Source organism: Capricornis sumatraensis, chromosome 16 (assembly GCF_032405125.1).
Source record: "Capricornis sumatraensis isolate serow.1 chromosome 16, serow.2, whole genome shotgun sequence".
NCBI lineage: Eukaryota > Metazoa > Chordata > Mammalia > Artiodactyla > Bovidae > Capricornis > Capricornis sumatraensis.
Window position 1 is genome coordinate 51,611,250 of NC_091084.1, and position 20,037 is coordinate 51,631,286.

The 20,037-nt window shown below is 38.5% G+C and overlaps 1 protein-coding gene and 1 pseudogene across 1 annotated transcript; one reads left to right on the plus strand and one right to left on the minus strand.

The window, feature by feature from the left end:
* Positions 1-2,099: 2,099 nt before the first annotated feature.
* On the minus strand, positions 2,100-3,883 carry LOC138092202 (RNA polymerase II subunit A C-terminal domain phosphatase SSU72 like protein 5-like; annotated as a pseudogene).
* Positions 3,884-7,483: 3,600 nt separating this feature from the next.
* On the plus strand, positions 7,484-8,428 carry LOC138093161 (olfactory receptor 52B4-like). Its single transcript, XM_068989274.1, has one exon. It carries the CDS (start codon positions 7,484-7,486, stop codon positions 8,426-8,428), a length of 945 nt encoding a protein of 314 aa, XP_068845375.1.
* The last annotated feature ends 11,609 nt before the right edge of the window (positions 8,429-20,037 follow it).

A 20,037-nucleotide genomic window follows, 5' to 3' on the forward strand; every position in this document is an offset into this window, starting at 1 on the left:
CCCCATCTATTTCCCATGAAGTGATGGGACCAGATGCCATGATCTTCGTTTTCTGAATGTTGAGCTTGAAGCCAACTTTTTCACTCTCTTCTTTCACTTTCATCAAGAGGCTTTTTAGCTCCTCTTCACTTTCTGCCAGAAGGGTGGTGTCATCTGCATATATGAGCTTATTGATAGTTCTCCCAGCAATCTTGATTCCAGCTTGTGTTTCTTCCACTCCAGCGGTTCTCATGATATACTCTGCATAGAAGTTAAATAAGCAGTGTGACAATATACAGCCTTGACGTACTCCGTTTCCTATTTGGAACCAGTCTGTAGTTCCATGTCCAGTTCTAACTGTTGCTTCCTGACCTGCATACAGATTTCTCAAGAGGCAGGTCAGGTGGTCTGGTATTCCCATCTCTTTCAGAATTTTCCACAGTTTATTGTGATCCACACAGTCAAAGGCTTTGCCATACTCAATAAAGCAGAAATGAATGTTTTCTGGAACTCTCTTGCTTTTTCCATGAACCAGCAGATGTTGGCAATTTGATCTCTGGTTCCTCTGCCTTTTCTAAAACCAGCTTGAACATCAGGAAGTTCACGGTTCACGTATTGCTGAAGCCTGGCTTGGAGAATTTTGAGCACTACTTTACTAGCATGTGAGATAAGTGCAATTGTGCAGTAGTTTGAGCATTCTTTGGCATTGCCTTTCTTTGGAATTGGAATGAAAACTGACCTTTTCCAGTCCTGTGGCCACTGCTGAGTTTTCCAAATTTGCTGGCATATTGAGTGCAGCACTTTCCCAGCATCATCTTTCAGGTTTTGAAACAGCTCAACTGGAATTCCATCACCTCCACTAGCCTTGTTCATAGTGATGCTTTCTAAGGCTAACTTGACTTCACATTCCAAAATGTCTGGCTCTAGATTAGTGATCACATCATCATGATTATCTGGGTCGTGAAGATCTTTTTTGTACAGTTCTTCCGTGTATTCTTGCTACCTCTTCTTAATATCTTCTGCTTCTGTTAGGTCCATACCATTTCTGTCCTTTATCGAGCCCATCTTTGCATGAAATGTTCCCTTGGTATCTCTAATTTTCTTGAGGAGATCTCTAGTCTTTCCCATTCTGTTATGTTCCTCTATTTCTTTGGATTGATCGCTGAAGAAGGCTTTCTTATCTCTTCTTGCTATTCTCTGGAACTCTGCATTCAGATGCTTATATCTTTCCTTTTCTCCTTTGCTTTTCTCCTCTCTTCTTTTCACAGCTATTTGTAAGGCCTCCCCAGACAGCCATTTTGCTTTTTTGCATTTCTTTTCCATGGGGATGGTCTTGATCCCTGTCTCCTGTACAATGTCACCAACCTCAGTCCATAGTTCATCAGGCACTCTATCTATCAGATCTGGACCCTTAAATCTATTTCTCACTTCCACTGTATAATCATAAGGGATTTAATTTAGGTCGTACCTGAATGGTCTATCAGTTTTCCCTATTTTCTTCGATTTAAGTCTGAATTTGGCAAGAAGGAGTTCATAATCTGAGCTACAGTCAGCTCCCGGTCTTGTTTTTGGGGACTGTATAGAGCTTCTTCATCTTTGTCTGCAAAGAATATAATCAATCTGATTTCAGTGTTGACCATCTGGTGATGTCCATGTGTAGAGTCTTCTCTTGTGTTGTTGGAAGAGGGTGTTTGCTATAACCAGTGCATTTTCTTGGCAAAACACTATTAGTCTTTGCCCTGCTTCATTTCGCATCCAAGGCCAAATTTGCCTGTTACTCCAGGTATTTCTTGACTTCCTACTTTTGCATTCCAGTCCCCTATAATGAAAAGGACATCTTATTTGGGTGTTAGTTCTAAAAGGTCTTGTAGGTCTTCATAAAACCGTTCAATTTCAGTTTCTTCAGCGTTACTGGTTGGGGCATAGACTTGGATAACTGTGATATTGAATGGTTTGCCTTGGAGACGAACAGAGATCATTCTGTCGTTTTTGAGATTGAATCCAAATACTGCATTTCAGACTCTTTTGTTGACCATGATGGCTACTTCAAAAATACTAGCTAGCCCAAAAGTCCAGGCACAAGTTCTTACCAACAAAGGAACTGAATCCAGCCAAGATCCTCAGTAGAAGCAGATAGTGTGCAGAAAGCTCTTGCCTGTTTCCTTCTTCACTGCCTGGAGCAGCTTAGGCAGACTGCTTTGCATATTGTCCTCCTGCTGGAGACCCTGGCAGAGCTCACAGATGATCAGAGCTCCAAGTGCAGCTGCCTCCAGGGTGTCCTCTATTTCCACGTTGATCACATGCAGGCTGCCAGGTCTTCTGTTCTCTAGCACACAGATCTTTCACCACCACTTTATACACTCTCTCGGCACAGGTGAAGATGACATCGAAGGGATCTATGCACTCTTGAAATCTTTCAGGGCCAGGTTTGATTCTCTCATTTCTTCCCAAGATCTGTAACAACCCATTGCTCCTGTAGTGCATTCTGTTTTTGCAGAGAAGGCCCTTGTGCATCTGCTCATATGTGGCAGAGAAATCATATACCACAGGGAGGTTGGGTGCCAGTCCTGGCAGTGTCACACAAGATCCTGCTCCAAAAGACCTGACGTTGCATCTTTTCTTCTTGAGGATTCTGTGGGCTTCCATGCTCCTGTTCATGTTGCTCATACAGACCACAGCCACCCTGAGTGTGGAAGATGATATTATGATGGCCACTTCGAACTCCAGGCTGATGGATGTGGGCTTAGAGTCTCTTAAGGGCAGAAGCCAGGGAGAAGTCAGCCTAGGTCAAGTTCTTCAGACTAATCTAGTGTCAAAGAACAGATTGTCACCTATCCCAGGTGGGAGGGGAATTTTTGATTGATAATTGGGTTAACTCTTGAGTAATTGGATTTGAATAATTGGTCAGTAGTTGGACTGACCAGAGGATCAGTCCAGGCATCAGAACAATCTGGTGATTATCACCTAAAAATCTAATTTTCCAAAAGGGTGTGGCTACCCCATGGGTGTGTTTTGAAATCTCCACTTAGCCCTTGGGTTCAATTGTGGGTGGGGCTACTATTGATATTAGGCAAAATACATAGACTACTCCCAAGCTTGTCACCAGCCCCCTCCAATGACCTGAGAACATGCATGTGAAAAACATGTTTGAAATGTCCAAGCTTACACTTAATTCAATTATACATAAAATTACAAGTGTTGTTTTCTATTTCTTTCTTATAATTGATACTCTAGAATTGTAGCTGTCGATCATGACAGGATACAGATAGTTTTACCAGTTAGTAATAAAATGATTCACCAGTGTAAAAAGTGATTCCTAGAAAACATCCCTCCTGATAGTGTTTGCAGGAGTTACAACATTACACATCCTTCATTTGATTTTCTTGAATTCATGATGATTCTCCAAGAACTGGAGTAGCCTCCGCTGCCTTTCCCATGTCTTCAGGGAGAGCTCTGTCTGACCACTCTATACTGAAATGTAGCAATTTTTTGTTCCATTTATTTTGTTACTTTGCACCGTTGATGTAGCAAAGAATATAGACTTTAAAATTATAAATGGGACACAAAATAGTAAGGAGAGAAGGTCCCGTCCCTTCAAAATGGTGCAGGAAAAACATCCACTTAGAAAGCCAAAGATTTTATATCCCTGTGTCTCCATCAACATAGTGATTGTCACACTGCAACCTCAGTAAACACACTCAGTCTTTTCAAAGTGTGAATCCCAGGCCCAGACCATTAACATCAACCTGGAATATGTGAAAAAGGCAACTTTGGACTCCACACCACAAAATGAGAAAATCTGGGAGTGGAGCCCAAAGATCTGTGACATACAAAGCCCTTTGGATGGTGTGATGTCCATCAAAGACTTACTCATGGCAGAGGTTTCTGAAACTTGACTGGACATTGACAGTCCCTGGGATGTCACTTGACTGGACTCTCCTTCTTTGGGAAGGAAAGTAAGTTTGTGACTATTTGATATGATATGTAAATCTGATAAAAAAAAAACAATAATTATCACTCTGAAGAAGAATTTGTGGACAATTGGTAAATTTTGACTATGTTCTATATTTCGGATTATAGTGTTGTATCAGTGTGAAATATTGTGATTTGGTCATTGCACTGCTATATATGTAAGAGATTACCCTTAAGAAGTTACAGCTAAATATAGAGTCACGACACTGCATATTTTGCTAAATGGCACAACAAAAAAATCAGACTAAGAATGAGAGAGAGACGGGGCCAGGAGCGGGGCGGGGGGGGGGGGGGGGGGGAGGGATATGGGGAGGAGGCAAAGAGGTAGGGAAATGTGGCCAAATACTAATAGTGGCTGAATCTAAATGAAAGTTTTACTGGAATTTATAATTTATTAATGTAGCTTTTATGTGTCTTAATAATTTTGACCATAAATAAGGCTGATCACTGAAGGACTGATGCTTTCGAACTGTGGTGCTAGAGAAGACTCTAGAGAGTCCCTTGGAAAGCAAGGAGGTCAAAGCAGTCAATCCTGAAGGAAATCAGCCCTGAATATTCATTGGAAAGACTGGTGCTGAACCTGAAGCTTCAATACTTTGGCCACCTGATGCGAAGATCCAACACACTGTGATGCTGGGAAAGATTGAGGGCAGGAGAAGGGGGCAACAGAGGACAAGATGGTTGGATGGTGTCATCAACTCAATGGACATGAGTTTGAGCAAATTCCAGGAGATAGTGAAGGACAGGAAAGCCTGGCATGCTGCAGGGACTGGCAGCATGGGACTGCAGAATCACACAAGATTGAGCAACTGAACAACAAAAATAATTAATTAATGTAGCTTTTCTGTGTTTTAATAATATCTAAAAAACACCATAAATACTTATATTTTATCAAATATTCCTGTAAGTTAAGTAGGCATGGAGTCTTCCTGTTTAAGCTCAATCCACCATGTTAAGTTGAAATCTACGAATTTATAATCCTATACATGCACATACACAGTAGTCTCTTCTTTACAAATATAAACATAACTACTTACTTGGGATAATTTAATAAAGATAAAACAGAGAATATTTTGAAGGTTGAGATATACTACCAGAAAAAAAAGATACAGGAAAATGTGGTAACTGAGTCTTCATTATAGATTTGAAGGCAGCCAAAAAAGAGGAGGTGGAAGATAATTTCTTCATTATAGCCTAAGACTTAAGGACATAAAGGGCTTCCCTGGTGGCTCAGAGGTTAAAGCGTCTTCCTGCAACACGGAAGACCTGGGTTTGATCCCTGGGTCAGGAAGATCCCCTGGAGAAGGAAATGGCAACCCACTCCAGTATTCTTGCCTGGAGAATCCCATGGATGGAGGAGCCTGGTGGGCTATAGTCCACGGGGTTGAAAGAGTTGGACACGACTGAGCAACTTCACTTACTCACACACTAAGTACATAAAAGACATGAAAATTTTAATAAGGCCATTAAATTATCTCACATTAACAATTAAAATTCATTATTTCAGTTTCTAGAATAGTAGATAATATGAAAGTAAGGTACATGTTTCATATTAATTTTGTCAAAATTACAAAGAAAAACTCTTAGGAATAAACGATCTTAAGGTAATCTGAATATTTGATAGTCTTTTTGTGATGATTAAGATAGGATTAATATTTACTAATTCTCATTAAAAAACAGGAATAGTTAAAGTTAATTGTTACCAAAAGGAGTGTATGGTGTGTGGAGTCTGGCTGCTCACTGGTCAAAAGCCAGTAAACAGGCCAGGTTGATGGAAAGGAAAGTTGCTTTATTTCAGATGCCTGCAACAGGGGGAGAGGGTTGGCAGATATCTGTCCAAAGGCCAACTCCCCCCACTGACAAGCAAGGGGTGAGAGAATTTATAGACAGGCAGGTGCAGGGGATGTGGGTGTGGGGGTGTGGTGCTACATTCAAAAACAACATAGTCACAGTGGTCTGACCAGCATCATCTTGAATGTTTTAGGTACAGTTAATCTTCAGTTCCAGGGTCCATTTGTTCCAATTTCTTTGTGGTCGATTCTCAGAATTGTGGAAGCTCATGTCCTGGGTACAGTCTGCTCATTTATGTGTAATTTCTCCACCTCGGGTTTTAGTATCTATAAGACAGCTCACAGGATATGGCTCAGATTATCTACAGCCCTTGAGAAAGAACTGAAGGTCCTTGACTATGCTTGATGACTACATTATTACTAGTCTCCTTAGACAGTTTTCCTTTGTTTTAGCATTTCTCTGATTAAATTTATTCTTTGATCAAGGTTTCCCTCAGGCAAAAGGCAGGCAGAGGACATGGGAGGGGGCAAGGACCATATGATCTTGCTCCATTTCATAATGACATAAATATCTCACTTACTGAAAATAATGTATGTACACACCCAATTCAATGGTGAAAAGTTGTGGAGAAGGTGATGGTTTTGACAGATACGGAGAACCATAATAACTTTACTCATGTGGAAACAATGGAAAGGGTGTTGTTAGAAATGCAGCTCTAAATCTGGGTTCCTTGGGGGCAACAGCCTTCCCCGGAGTCTATAGGCAAATGCATAAAAATCTCTGCTCCCTGATGCCCAACTCTCAGAGTCCTCCTTGATTCATCACATTGTATTCTATGAAGACTGCATTTGCAGCACATAAGTAAGTTATTTACTGATATGGTATAAACCTTGGGGAAGGGAAGAAAATTACAGCATCAAGACTAAACTGTTTAGGGGAACCAAACCAGACATTTGAAAATATTAAGACTTTTGTCTGGTGTTAAGTAAGCAGAATGATATCTAATGTTCTCCAATTTAAAAACTCATAATAATTAACTCCTCCCAGGATGGCATCCAAGAACCTTAACTTGTAATCACAGCCAAAATACTTTTGCTTCTATCTTTTTACCATTGCATATAGATGTGATCACACAATCATAAAGGGTGGCGAACTGTTTAAAATATTTAATACTTTAAAAAATGTTTAAATGCATTAAATATTTCTATGACAGAAGCTTATCCTTAAACTCCCAAGAGACTTCATGTCATTCCCCACCTAACTGACCTGCATCCAATGACATCCCATAGCCAAATAGACTGAATTATTCATTCCATCTGGTTCCCATAGTATTTTTTTCTTGACACTACTATTATCTTTCTTTTTTTGAATTTTTTTTTAATTTTTATTTTTACTTTATTTTGCTTTACAATACTGTATTGGTTTTGCCATACATTGACATGAATCAGCCATGGGTGTACAGGAGTTCCCAAGCCTGAACCCCCCTCCCACCTCCCACCCCATATCATCTCTCTGGATTTCTTTACCATATAATTTTCTTTAACTATATAAACATTCGTTTTCTCTGTGAGATTATTACCTCCTTTTACAGATAATATCTTGTTCATCTTCCCATCCTATATTGTTCCTGGCTCACTCACTGTGGAAAAGAATCAGACAGATGCCGTGAACTCTGAGCACAGTCTGAAATTTTGATTGTGTCTGTTAACAGGGGGTGAGGTCCCAGGCATCTGCTCCAGGTATGACTGTCTTTAACCATACTGGTGTTAGCCACACAGTCTTCTACCTTGTGGGCATCCCTGGCCTTGAGGACCAGCATGTGTGGATCTCCATCCCCTTCTTCATTTCCTATGTCATCGCCCTGCTTGGGAACAGCCTGCTCATCTTCATTATCCTCACCAAGCGCAGCCTCCATGAACCCATGTACCTCTTCCTCTGCATGCTGTCCGGAGCAGACCTTGTCCTCTCCACGTGCACAGTCCCTCAGGCTTTGGCCATCTTCTGGTTCAATGCGAGGGAGATCTCCCTGGATCGCTGCATCACTCAACTCTCCTTCATCCATTCCACCTTCATCTCTGAGTCAGGGGTCTTGCTGGTGATGGCATGTGACCGCTACATAGCCATATGCTACCCACTGAGATACACCACTATTCTTACACATACACTGATAGGGAAAATCGGTGTGACTATCTTTTTGAGAAGTTATGGTACAATTTTCCCAATAATATTTCTTCTGAAAAGGCTAACTTTTTGTAAAAGTAACATTTTTCCAACCACTGTTTGTGAGCACATCGCCGTGGCCAAATTTTCCTGTGATGACATACGAGTAAACTTCTGGTATGGATTTTTTGTCCTATTGTCAACAGTGACCTTAGATGTTGTGCTAATATTTGTGTCATATATGCTTATTCTCCGTGCTGTCTTCCGCATCCCTTCTCAAGATGCTCGCCACAAGACTCTCAATACATGTGGCTCTCATGTCTGTGTCATCATACTCTTTTATGGACCTGGGATCTTCTCAGCTTTCACTCCTCGCTTTGCACATCATATCTTACCCCATGTCCATATTTTACTGGCCAGTGTTTGCATTCTGGCTCCTACTATGCTGAATCCCATCATCTATGGGATCAAAACTAAACAGATCCGGGACCAGGTATCTCAGGTTTTGTGTCAAAAAAAGATATGACTTTGGAAATGGAAGCAAAACTGCTGTTTTCTCAACATTTCTCACTCACAGTCTGAAAAATAAACCAGCTCACCTTCTTCATTCATTCTTATTCTAGATAGGTATTTGGACAAAGACAAATTATGGATAATCGCTAGATTACACTTTCCTGATTTGTTGCATGCCTTGACATAATGATGCAGTTCTTATTCCTCTTATCTACTTTGGGGCATGGCTGTGTATATTCTTCCCTTTGTCTGCTCTATCACAAAGTTTTAATTTTCACAGGCTCACCTCTACCCACAGTCATTCTGTTACTTGTTCTATCAGAAGGAAGGGAGGGAGGAAGCGAGGTTCAGAGGAGGGAGGGAGAAAGGACAGAGAAGGAAGGGAGGAAGGAAAGGGAAGTTTCAGAGGGAGGCAGGGAGGGAAACAAGCGCGCAAAAGCCTCTGGCATCCGTATATTTCCCCACTGCTCCTCCTCTGTATCCCTTCTCTTCCTCCTCTTGCACCCCCTCCTCTTTCTTGTCTCCTTTTCCTCCTCCTCTGTTCCTTCTCCTTCTTCTTTCTCCGTTTCCATCACAGAAAAACACCTGAAAGAGCTCTCTATATATTCAGCTTTCGATACTTTTGTATTTTTTTAATCTCATACCAATCATTTTCCCTTCATGTTGCACACATGTTACAGTGACCTCTACCCTGCCGAATTCAATGGTCAATATTCATTCTACATGACACATGAGAAATATCTCACACAGCCAAACAGCTCTCATTCTTGAAAATTCTCCCTCATCCGACATCAGACAATATATTAGAAATAAATGCCGTATAAAATTACTTATTTGTTATAAAATGGAGATAGTAACTGCTAATATCTTACAATAAATTGCTATATGTTTTCTATGGTGTACTTGTGTGCAGGTAAATAATTTTCTTTAATTTGGACTACATTCCACCTACTATTCCAGAATGTACCTTTCTCACTTAGCAAAGTAATGTAGACATATGCCCGTGCTAAAATTGTACACCTCTAGTCATTACCAATTGCAGCCACCAAGGATGGTGAGCTGATGAGCCCTGAGAAAACTCAGGATATGAAAACACAGGATAGTGGCTGCAGATAACAGAGCTGCATATCAAAGGAATGATTTCAGTGAGCCCAGACTCTTGCATCTTCCCATACATAGACAAGCACTGAATTCCTTAACTTGGTATATATGGGTTTTTTCTAATTAACAATAATCTTTTGTCATTCAGACCACCTGCCCTTGGTTGCAAAACTTCTATATAACCTGGCTTCCTCCTACCTTGCCTCCTCAGAGCAGTTCTCTCAGGGTTATTTGAGACACTCCCTCCTCAGGCTTGAAGTCCTAAAAATTCCTGCCAAATAAATATGACTCTCAAGAAAATTCTTTAAAAACCAACTGTACACTTCTGCAGGCATTTTTATCATCTTTCCATTGTTTTTATGCAAAGATGTACTATAATTTAGCCAGTAGTCTTGTCAAAAAGCATTTTAAAAAGCCATACTCTTTTCAAAAAGCATTTCTCATATATGATTTTTTTATTTACTGTTCATTTCCCAATCAAGAGCAGGCTCAGCATTCTCTAAATATTACTTCCTAAGTGTCCATTATATCGTCTGCGATAGATAAATGGTCATAGATAATGAAATGCATAAAGTTACACATATTGCATTTGCCACTGTGGTTCACCTTTTTGTCTTTGATTTTTACATGTATTTTTACACGTCTAACTCAATGAAACTAAGAGCCATGCCGTGTATGGCCACCCAAGCTGGACAGGTCATGGTGGAGAATTGTGATGAAATACTGGAGAAGGGAATGGCAAACAACTTCAGTACTATTGCCTTGAGAACCCCAGGAACAGCATGAAAAAGCAAAAAGATATGATGGATAGGGAAGCCTGGTGTGCTGTAGTCCATGGGATCACAAAGAATCAGACACGACTGAATGACTGAACTGAACTTACATATCTGAAACTATATTTCATACAGACTACAAACATAATCTATGTGAAATCTATTTATATTTTACATACATTTTACATACATATATTTATAATTATTTATAATAGTGTTTTAACATAATTTTAGCTGGCTATAAAATAAACCAGTTTATGGAAGAACCATAATTCACCTAGCCATTTAACTATTATTAACATGAAGTATATTTCAAATTTTTTAGTTATCTGAGAAAGTAATGGTTATTAAAAACTTTTCCTCATTTTTCCTATCCATTATTTTTAGTTTACACATGCTTCCTTAACTGGTTGAAATATGACTCTTTTCCTTTGATTTTTCTTATCCCGCTGTTTTCCTAGTGTGCCTCAGAAGTGTTTAAAAATCGAACAAAACTAACATATTTTAATGTTTGGTTTCTACTTAATTTAGCATTTGAATAATTATGGTCAGTGTTTTTAAAATGTCTGCTGATTTTAAAAGACAAAATAACAAAGAACTACTTTCAGTTCAGTTCAGTTCATTTCAGTTGCTCAGTCATGTCTGACTCTTTGTGACCCCATGAACCACAGAATGCTAGGCCTCCCTCTCCATCACCAACTCCTGGAGTCCATTCAAACCCATATCCGTTGAGATGCCATCCAACCATCTCATCCTCTGTCGTCCCCTTCTCCTGGCCTCAATCTTTCCCAGCATCAGGGTCTTTTCAGATGAGTCAGCTCTTTGCATCAGGTGGCCAAAGTATTGGAGTTTCAGCTTCAACATCAGTCCTTCCAATGAACACCCAGGACTGATCTCCTTTAGGTTGGACTGGTTGAATCTTCTTGCAGTCCAAGGGACTCTCAACAGTCTTCTCCAACACCACAGTTCAAAAGCATCAATTCTTAGGCGATCACCTTTCTTTATAGTCCAACTCTCACATCCATACATGACTACTGGAAAAACCATAGTCTCGACTGGATGGACCTTTGTTGACAAAGTAATGTCTCTGCTTTTTAATATGCTGTCTAGTTTGGTCATAACTTTCCTTCCAAGGAGTAAGCATCTTTTAATTTCATAGCTGCAATCATCATCTGCAGTGATTTTAGAGACCAGAAAAATAAAGTCAGACACTGTTTCCACTGTTTCCCCATCTATTTCCCATGAAGTGATGGGACCAGATGCCATGATCTTCGTTTTCTGAATGTTGTGCTTTAAGCCAACTTTTTCACTCTTCTTTTTCACTTTCATCAAGAGGCTTTTGAGTTCCTCTTCACTTTCTGCCTAAGCGCGGTGTCATCAAAGTATCTGAGGTTATGATATTTCTCCCGGCAATCTTGACTCCAGCTTGTGCTTCTTCCAGCCCAGTGTTTCTCATGATATACTCTGCATATAGGTTAAATAAACAGGGTGACAATATAGAGCCTAGACGTACTCCTTTTCTTATTTGGAACCAGTCTGTTGTTCCATGCCCAGTTCTAACGGTTGCTCCCTGACCTGCATATAGGTTTCTCAAGAGGCAGGTCAGGTGGTCTGGTATTCCCATCTCTTTCAGAATTTTCCACAGTTTATTGTGATCCACACAGTCAAAGGCTTTGGCATAGTTAATAAAGCAGAAATCCAGCGGATGCTGGCAATTTGTTCTCTGGTTCCTCTGCCTATTCTAAAACGAGCTGGAACATCTGGAAGTTCATGGTTCACATATTGCTGAAGCCTGGCTTGGAGAATTTTGAGCATTACTTTACTAGCATGTGAGATGAGTGCAATTGTGTGGTAGTTTGAGAATTCTTTGGCATTGCCTTTCTTTGGGATTGGAATGAAAACCGACCTTTTCCAGTCCTGTGGCCACTGCTGAGTTTTCCAAATTTGCTGGCATATTGAGTGCAGCACTTTCTCAGCATCATCTTTTAGGATTTGAAACAGCTCAACTGGAATTCCATCACCTCCACAAGCTCTGTTCGTACTGATGCTTCCTAAGGCCCACTTGACTTCACATTTCAGGATGTCTGGCTCTAGGTGAGTGATCACAGCATCGTGATTATCTTGGTGTGAAGATCTTTTTTGTATAGTTCTTCTGTGTATTCTTGCTATCTCTTCTTAATGTCTTCTGCTTCTGTTAGGTCCCTACCATTTCTGTCCTTTATTGAGCCCATCTTTACATTAAATATTCCCGTTGTATCTATAATTTTCTTGAAGAGATCTCTAGTCTTTCCCATTCTATTTTTCCCCTCTATTTCTTTGCATTGATCACTGAGGAAGGCTTTCTTATCTCTCCTTGCTCCTCTTTGAAACTCTGCATTTAAATGGGTATATCTTTCCTTTTTTCCTTTGCTTTTCAATTCCCTTCTTTTCACAGCTACTTGTAAGGCCTCCTCAGACAGCCATTTTGCTTGTTTGCATTTCTTTTTCTTGGAGATGGTCTTGATACCTGTCCCCTGTACAATGTCATGAACCTCCATCCATAGTTCATCAGGCTCCCTGTCTGTGATCACTAATTATACCCACTAAACAACATAGTTAACAACTACAGAATATTTTGTCATTTAAGCATATTTTCACATGATTTTTGTGAATACTCTATGCCTTACTTTTTTATTCAATGTTATGTAACAAGTGTGTTCCTTTGACATCAAGGACATTATATACCTGTTAGTTCTTCCAATGAGCAAGCATCTTTTAATTTCATGACTGCCGTCACCATCTGCAGTGATTTTGGAGCCCAAAAAATTTTTGAATGTTTTGAATGTTGAATGTTAAGGTTTATATGAATCTTTGTATAATATACTGCTACATGGCATACTGTGTTCTAGTAAACTAGTGGATTCTTTTTGAATATTTACAGCTGTGTAACTGACAGTATAAATAAAATTGTTATGAAATTAAGCATTAATAAACATCTGCTATATTTTGTGTCCTTAATGTACACTGTAAAAACAGATTCTGAAATTTTTTTACTGCATATATGAGCAACTGGATCGCAGTCAGGTTGAATATGTTTTTTATGCACAAAAAATTTTAAATATACGTTATAAATTTTAAGATAATCCATCATTTCCAAAAATTGAACAAAATACAATAGCAATATGCAAAGGTAAGATACCATTTTCAATTAAATTATATTTTTATTGGCTTTAAATGTTGAAAACTATTTGTATGACATTTGAAGTTAAGCTTTATTTGAGACAAAATGAGGACTGCAACCCAGGAGGCAGGTTTCCAGATAGTTCTGAGAAACTCCTCCATGGAAGCCCGTGGAGGAGCCAGGGTATATAGAAGTTTTGCAACTAAAGGTAGGTAGTCAGGAACCTCATAGATAAATGTTGATTAAAAAACAAAACAAAACAGGTACCTTGAGGCAAGGAATTTAGTTCTTTTCTATGTAAGGGAAGATGCAAAAGTCTGGGCTCACTGAAATCATTCCTTTGATATGCACCTCGGCTGTGTGAGGGGCTTCCCAGGTGGCGCTAGTGGTCAGGAACCTGCCTGCCAATGCAGGAGATGTAAGAGACCAGGTTTGATTCCTGGGTCGGGAAGATCTCCTGGAGGATGGCACAGCAGCCTACTACAGTATTCTTGCCTGGAGAATCCCATGGACAGAGGAGCCTGGTGGGCTATGGCCCATAGGATCACAGAGTCACACACAACTGAAGTGACTTAGCAGTTAAGATATTCAGTTCCATCATCCTACCAAAACACACCCAGGTTCCCCTTCCTAATCAACTATTCCCACTAACCCTGGGAGCCTTTTGTCTGTTTTCTGTGCTTACATTTTGCCTTTTCCAAAATGCCCCACAAATGGAATCATATAGTTTTTAACTGAGCTATTTGTTTTAGTTGTTGAATCATAATGGTTATTAATATATTCTAGATACTAGACCTTTAGCAGATAGGTAATTTGGAAATATTTTCTCCTATTCAAGGGACTGTCTCTTCACTTTCTTGATAATGTGCTTTTAAGTAGAAAAGTTTTCACTTTTAATAAAGTCGAATTTATCTAATTTTATGTTGTGTTCTTTGTGCTTTAGTATCATACCTAATTTTTTTACTTTGCTTCCCATTGCTTTTGTTCACTAAAAGGATACTGTCTACACATAATGGCCTGCCTCAAGGAACCCTGCCCCTCTGCCTGAACACCATCCCTTCCTGGAGGCTGATCATTCCAGGAGACAGTTGCAAGGAAAGTGGCCTTTTTTCTTTACTTCCACAGCTCCTCCCGTTTTATAAAAGAACCTGGCATCCAGACCCCAAATAAAATGTTTATTTTGAGATATTAGTCTGCCATCTTCTCAGTCTTCTGGCTTTTTGAATAAAGTTGTTATTCCTCGCCTCAACAAATTTCTTAGATTATTGGCTTGTCGTGCAGCAAGCAGAATGAGCTAGGACTCGATAACAGATTTATAACTGCTTTCTTGTAAGATTTTTATAGGTTTAACTCTTACATTTATATTTTTGATCCATTGTGACCAAACTTTTATATATAGCGAAAAGTAGGGGTTTCTCTTCTTTTGTCTGTGGCTATCTAGTTTTCCCAGCACGGTTCTGAAAAGGGGCTATTGTTTCCTCCGTTGAATTGACTTGCCACAATTATTTTCTTTTTTTTCCCCTCAGGAGTGCTATGGGTAGTCAGCATCCTTTTTTTCCTGATATTATCTTTCTCTAAACTTATTTTTTAAATTGGTTAATAACTGTTTCACAAAGTTGTGTCTTTTGTTGTTTACTTGTTTGATACAAATTCGAGGGCTCTTTTCTGTTTCCATGGAAAATGTGACTGGAATATTTCAATGCATTGAAAAGAAACTGTGGATGGCATTACGTAGTATGGACATTTTAACTATATCAGTTCTTCTGGTCCATGAACAAGGATAGCTTTCCATTTGTTTGTCTCCTTCAATTAATTTTAGCACAGTTTTGGAATTTTCAGTGTAGAAATATTCACATCCTTGGAGAGATCTATTCCTAATTATTTTACTGTTTTTCTACTGCAAGCATAATTGTTTTATTTCTTTTTCAAATAGTTCATTGTTAGTGTATAAAACTGAAACTGTCTTTTATAAGTTGGCTTTGTATCCTGCAACTTTACTAAATTCATTGATCAGTTCTAATAGTTTTTTAGTGGAGCCTTTAGGATTTTCTATATAAAAACTACATAGAAAATGCAAACTTCTAAAATTCCTAAAGGCCAACAGAAGAGAAAATCCAGATGACGTTGGATTTGGGTGGCTCAGATGATAAAGTATCTGCCTACAATGCGGGAGACCCAGGTTTGATCCCTGGGTTGGGAAGATCCTCTGGAGAAGGAAATGGTAACCCACAACAGTACTCTTGCCTGGAAAATCCCATGGACGAAGGAGCATTGTAGGCTACAGTCCATGGGGTCACAAAGAGTTGGACATGACTGAACGACTTCACTTCCACTTTCTTTTGGGATAAAATGATATCATAGTCACTGCAGAACTGAAAATTAAAACAAAAGTGAGATGTCATTGCACACCTAACGAGATGGAGAAAATCCAAAACACTGACTGCAGCAAATGTTGGCATGGATGTATAGTAACAGGAATTCTCATTCATTGATGGTGGGAATTCAAAATGGTACAGCCACTTAGGAAGACAAGCAGCTTCTTACAAAACTAAGCATATTCTTACCATACAGGTGTTTACCCACACGAACTAAAAATGTATATCCACAAAAAACTGGTGCATGGTCATTTAAAGCAGCTTTAGTTATAACTGCCAAAAGTTTGAAGCAATCAAGGTGTCGTTCACTGAGCGAATGGAAAATGCACTATTAAAAATGAAATAAACAAAAGATATTTGGGTTGGCAAGGGACAATTAAACCACTATTTCAGTTCAGTCGCTCAGTCATGTCCAACTCATTGCGACCCCAATGACTGCAGCATGCCAGGCCTCCCTGTCCATCACCAACTCCCAGAGTTTACTCAAACTCATGTCCATTGAGTCAGTGATGCCATTCAACCATCTCATCCTCTATCGTCCCCTTCTCCTCCTGCCTTCAGTCTTTCCCATCATCAGGGTCTTTTCCAATGAGTCAGTTCTTCGTGTCAGGTGGCCAAAGTATTGGAGTTTCAGCTTCAGCATCAGTCTTTCCAATGAATATTCAGGATTGACTTCTTTTAGGATGGATTGGTTGGATGTCCTTGTAGTCCAAGGGACTCTCAAGAGTCTTTTCCAACACCACAGTTCAAAAGCATCACTTCTTTGGTGCTCACTATTAATAAGCCACTATTTATTAATAGATTATTAACAGATAAAATGATTGAGTATATAGAAAATGCTAACAATCCATACAACACTGAAACAGATTTAGCAAAGTTTTAGGATAAAAGTTTAAAAAACAAACTATATTTTTAAATACTAGTAGCAAATAGTTTAAAGCAAAATTATAAACCATTTCATTTATTATAGCATGAAAAGTAAATATGATTTCCAACAGAAACTCTACAAGCCAGAAGAAAATGGCACGATATATTTAAAATGAAGACAGGGAAGAACTACAACCAAGACTACTCTACCCGGCAAGACTCATGTTTAGGTTTGGTGGAGAAATTAAAATCTTTCCAGACAAACAAAACTTAAGAGAATTCAGCACCACCCAACAAGCTTTACAACAAGTACTAAAGGAACTTCTCTAGCCATGAAACACAAGAGAAGGAAAAGACCTACACAAAATAAATCCAAAGCAATTAAGAAGATGGTAGTGGGATTATACATATTGATAATCACCTTAATTGTAAATGGATTAAATGTACCAACTAAAAGACAGATTGGCTGGGCAGATGAAAACATGTGCATGTATGCACTTCCACATACCACATCACTCTATTTCACTCCCTAAACTGTATGTAATTATTTTATATTGTTAGATTAATCATGTCTCCATTATGCCTTGCAATTGTAATTATCTTCTATGTTTTTGTTTTGGTCTGGCTATTGATTGTGAAAACTGATTAAAATCTTTACTATTGTGATTAGGCAACTATTATTCACTTAATATCATCGTATCATGATTGGTCAACAGAAAATAATGCAATTCTATTTCACTAAAACTACCATTTAATAGAAAAACTTGCAATCACTTTTTGAAGTCTAGATGCATATCAGGATTACCTTGAAATATTTTGAAAAATACAAATGTCCAGGCACTGCTACTCTTCTACAAAACACCAGATGTGTTTCCCATAAGCAAGCATGTTTAAAAACAAGTGGACTGTATGATGATTTTATACTTTTATCTAGTTTGTTTCACTATTTCTATTTCATATTCAGTGCTCCCATTTCATTTAGGTTTTTTTCCAATTTCTCTGTCTCTTTTTGATGTTGTTGTTCTTTCTCAAGCCTTTATCAAGTGTAGTAGGAAAGCTTTTATATACATGCATATATCCATATGTATAGCATGTATAATATATGTATTTTAGAAAATTTATTAATTTTGCCTAGCTAAAAAAATTTATGACATTTTGATTTCACTTGTTCGACTTAGTATGTATACAATGTTAGATTTCTAATTTATATTCTTTCAAAGATTTATAGTTCCATGTATTTTAACATCTGTCATTACTGTCAACATTCTAGAAAATTTATTATCTTAGTGATTAAAAAAACTTAAATGAGGCTTGAAAATTCTAATTTTGAGAATATAAAGAAATACTTTGCTGTTTAAAAAAATGGGAAATTAACAAATGATACAGTATTATTAACTGAAGTAGAGATTTTGTTCAAATTTCACAAAATTTTATGATACTGTCCATTATTTGTTTTCATACCTTATTCAAGACCCCATATTGTATTGAATTGCACGGAGCAGCTTCAGCCTCATGAAACAAATTCTGTCAAATTCCATTTTCACTTTTATTCTTTTACAAATAATTTTTAATTTTCCTTGTTATGGCCTCCTAGATACACCTGTCATTTAAGAGCAGACATTCAATTTCTAAATACAAGGGATTTTATTTAAAGTATCTTTACATTAATTTCTCATTTGGATTATAATTTCTCATTTAAATGCTTTCTTCGTTGCAATCACCCTGGGTGCTTTTTTCACTCTAAATTATTGAGGCTTTCGATGGCTAAGTAGAATATCTCTCCTGGTAAATGTCACATTGTACCTGAAAATATGTGGGTTATTTTCAAATATCTTTTAATATTGATTTCTAACATAATTTCCCAGTGATAAGAGAACAGACTCTGTATGATTTCAATACCTTTAGACCATGAAAATTTTCACCTTGCTTTATGTCCCTAGAAATATTCCAGGGTCTCCTAGTTTACAGTCTATAGGGACTTGAATAGAATCTGTATGCTACTGTGAAAATTGTGGGTGAAAATTGTATAAATTTCAACTATGTTGAATTGGTTCACAGTGCCTTTCAGGTCTACTATATCCTTTTCCTTCTCTGTATATTCATTCTATTAATTTTTTTGAGAGTTTGATATTGAAACTCCAACTAAAATCTTAATTTACCTATTTAAAAAGTAATTAAAATATAGGAATATATTCTTTGCAGCCAGAGATGGAGAAGCTCTACACAGTCAGCAAAAACAAGACCAGGAGCTGACTGTGGCTCAGATCATGAACTCCTTCTTGCTAAATTCAGAGTTAAATTGAAGAAAGTAGGGAAAACCACTAGACCATTCAGGTATGACCTAAATCAAACCCCTTATGATTATACAATGGAAGTGAGAAATAGATTTCAGGGACTAGATCTGTAGATAGAGTGCCTGATGAACTATGGACGGAGGTTTGTGACATTGTACAGGAGACAGGGATCAAGACCATCGCCATGGACAAGAAATGCAAAAAAGCAAAACGGCTGTCTGGGGAGGCCTTCAAATAGCTGTGAAAAGAAGAGAAGCAAAAAGCAAAGGAGAAAAAGAAAGATATAAGCATCTGAATGCAGAATTCCAAAGAATAGCAAGGAGAGATAAGAAAGCCTTCCTCAGTGATCAATGCAAAGAAATAAAAGACTAGAGATTTCTTCAAGAAAATTAGAGATACCAAGGGAACACTTCATGCAAAGATGGGCTCGATAAAGGACAGAAATGGTCTGTACCTAACAGAAGCAGAAGATATAAAGAAGAGGTGGCAAGAATACACAGAAGAACTATACAAAAAAGATCTTCACGACCAAGATAATCACGATGGTGTGATCACTCACCTAGAGCCAGACTTCCTGAAATGTGAAGTCAAGTGGGCCTTAGGAAGCATCACTACGAACAGAGCTAGTGGACGTGATGGAATTTCAGTGGAGCTATTTCAAATCCTGAAAGATGATGCTGTGAAAGTGCTGCACTCAATATGCCAGCAAATTTGGAAAACTCAGTGGTGGCCACAGGATGGGAAAAGGTCGGTTTTCATTCCAATCCCAAAGAAAGGCAATGCCAAACAATGCTCAAACTACCGCACAATTGCATTCATCTCACATGCTAGTAAAGTAATGCTCAAAATTCTCCAAGCCAGGCTTCAGCAATACGTGAACCGTGAACTTCCAGATGTTCAAGCTGGTTTTAGAAAAGGCAGAGGAACCAGAGATCAAATTGCCAGCATCTGCTGGATCATGGAAAAAGCAAGTGAGTTCCAGAAAAACATCCATTTCTGCTTTATTGAGTATAGCAAAGCCTTTGACTGTGTGGATCACAATAAAGTGTGGA

What these genes read in the sequence shown, in the direction of transcription:
- LOC138093161 (XM_068989274.1), top strand. Translation starts at nt 7,484, where the DNA reads ATGACTGTCTTTAACCATACTGGTGTTAGCCACACAGTCTTCTACCTT.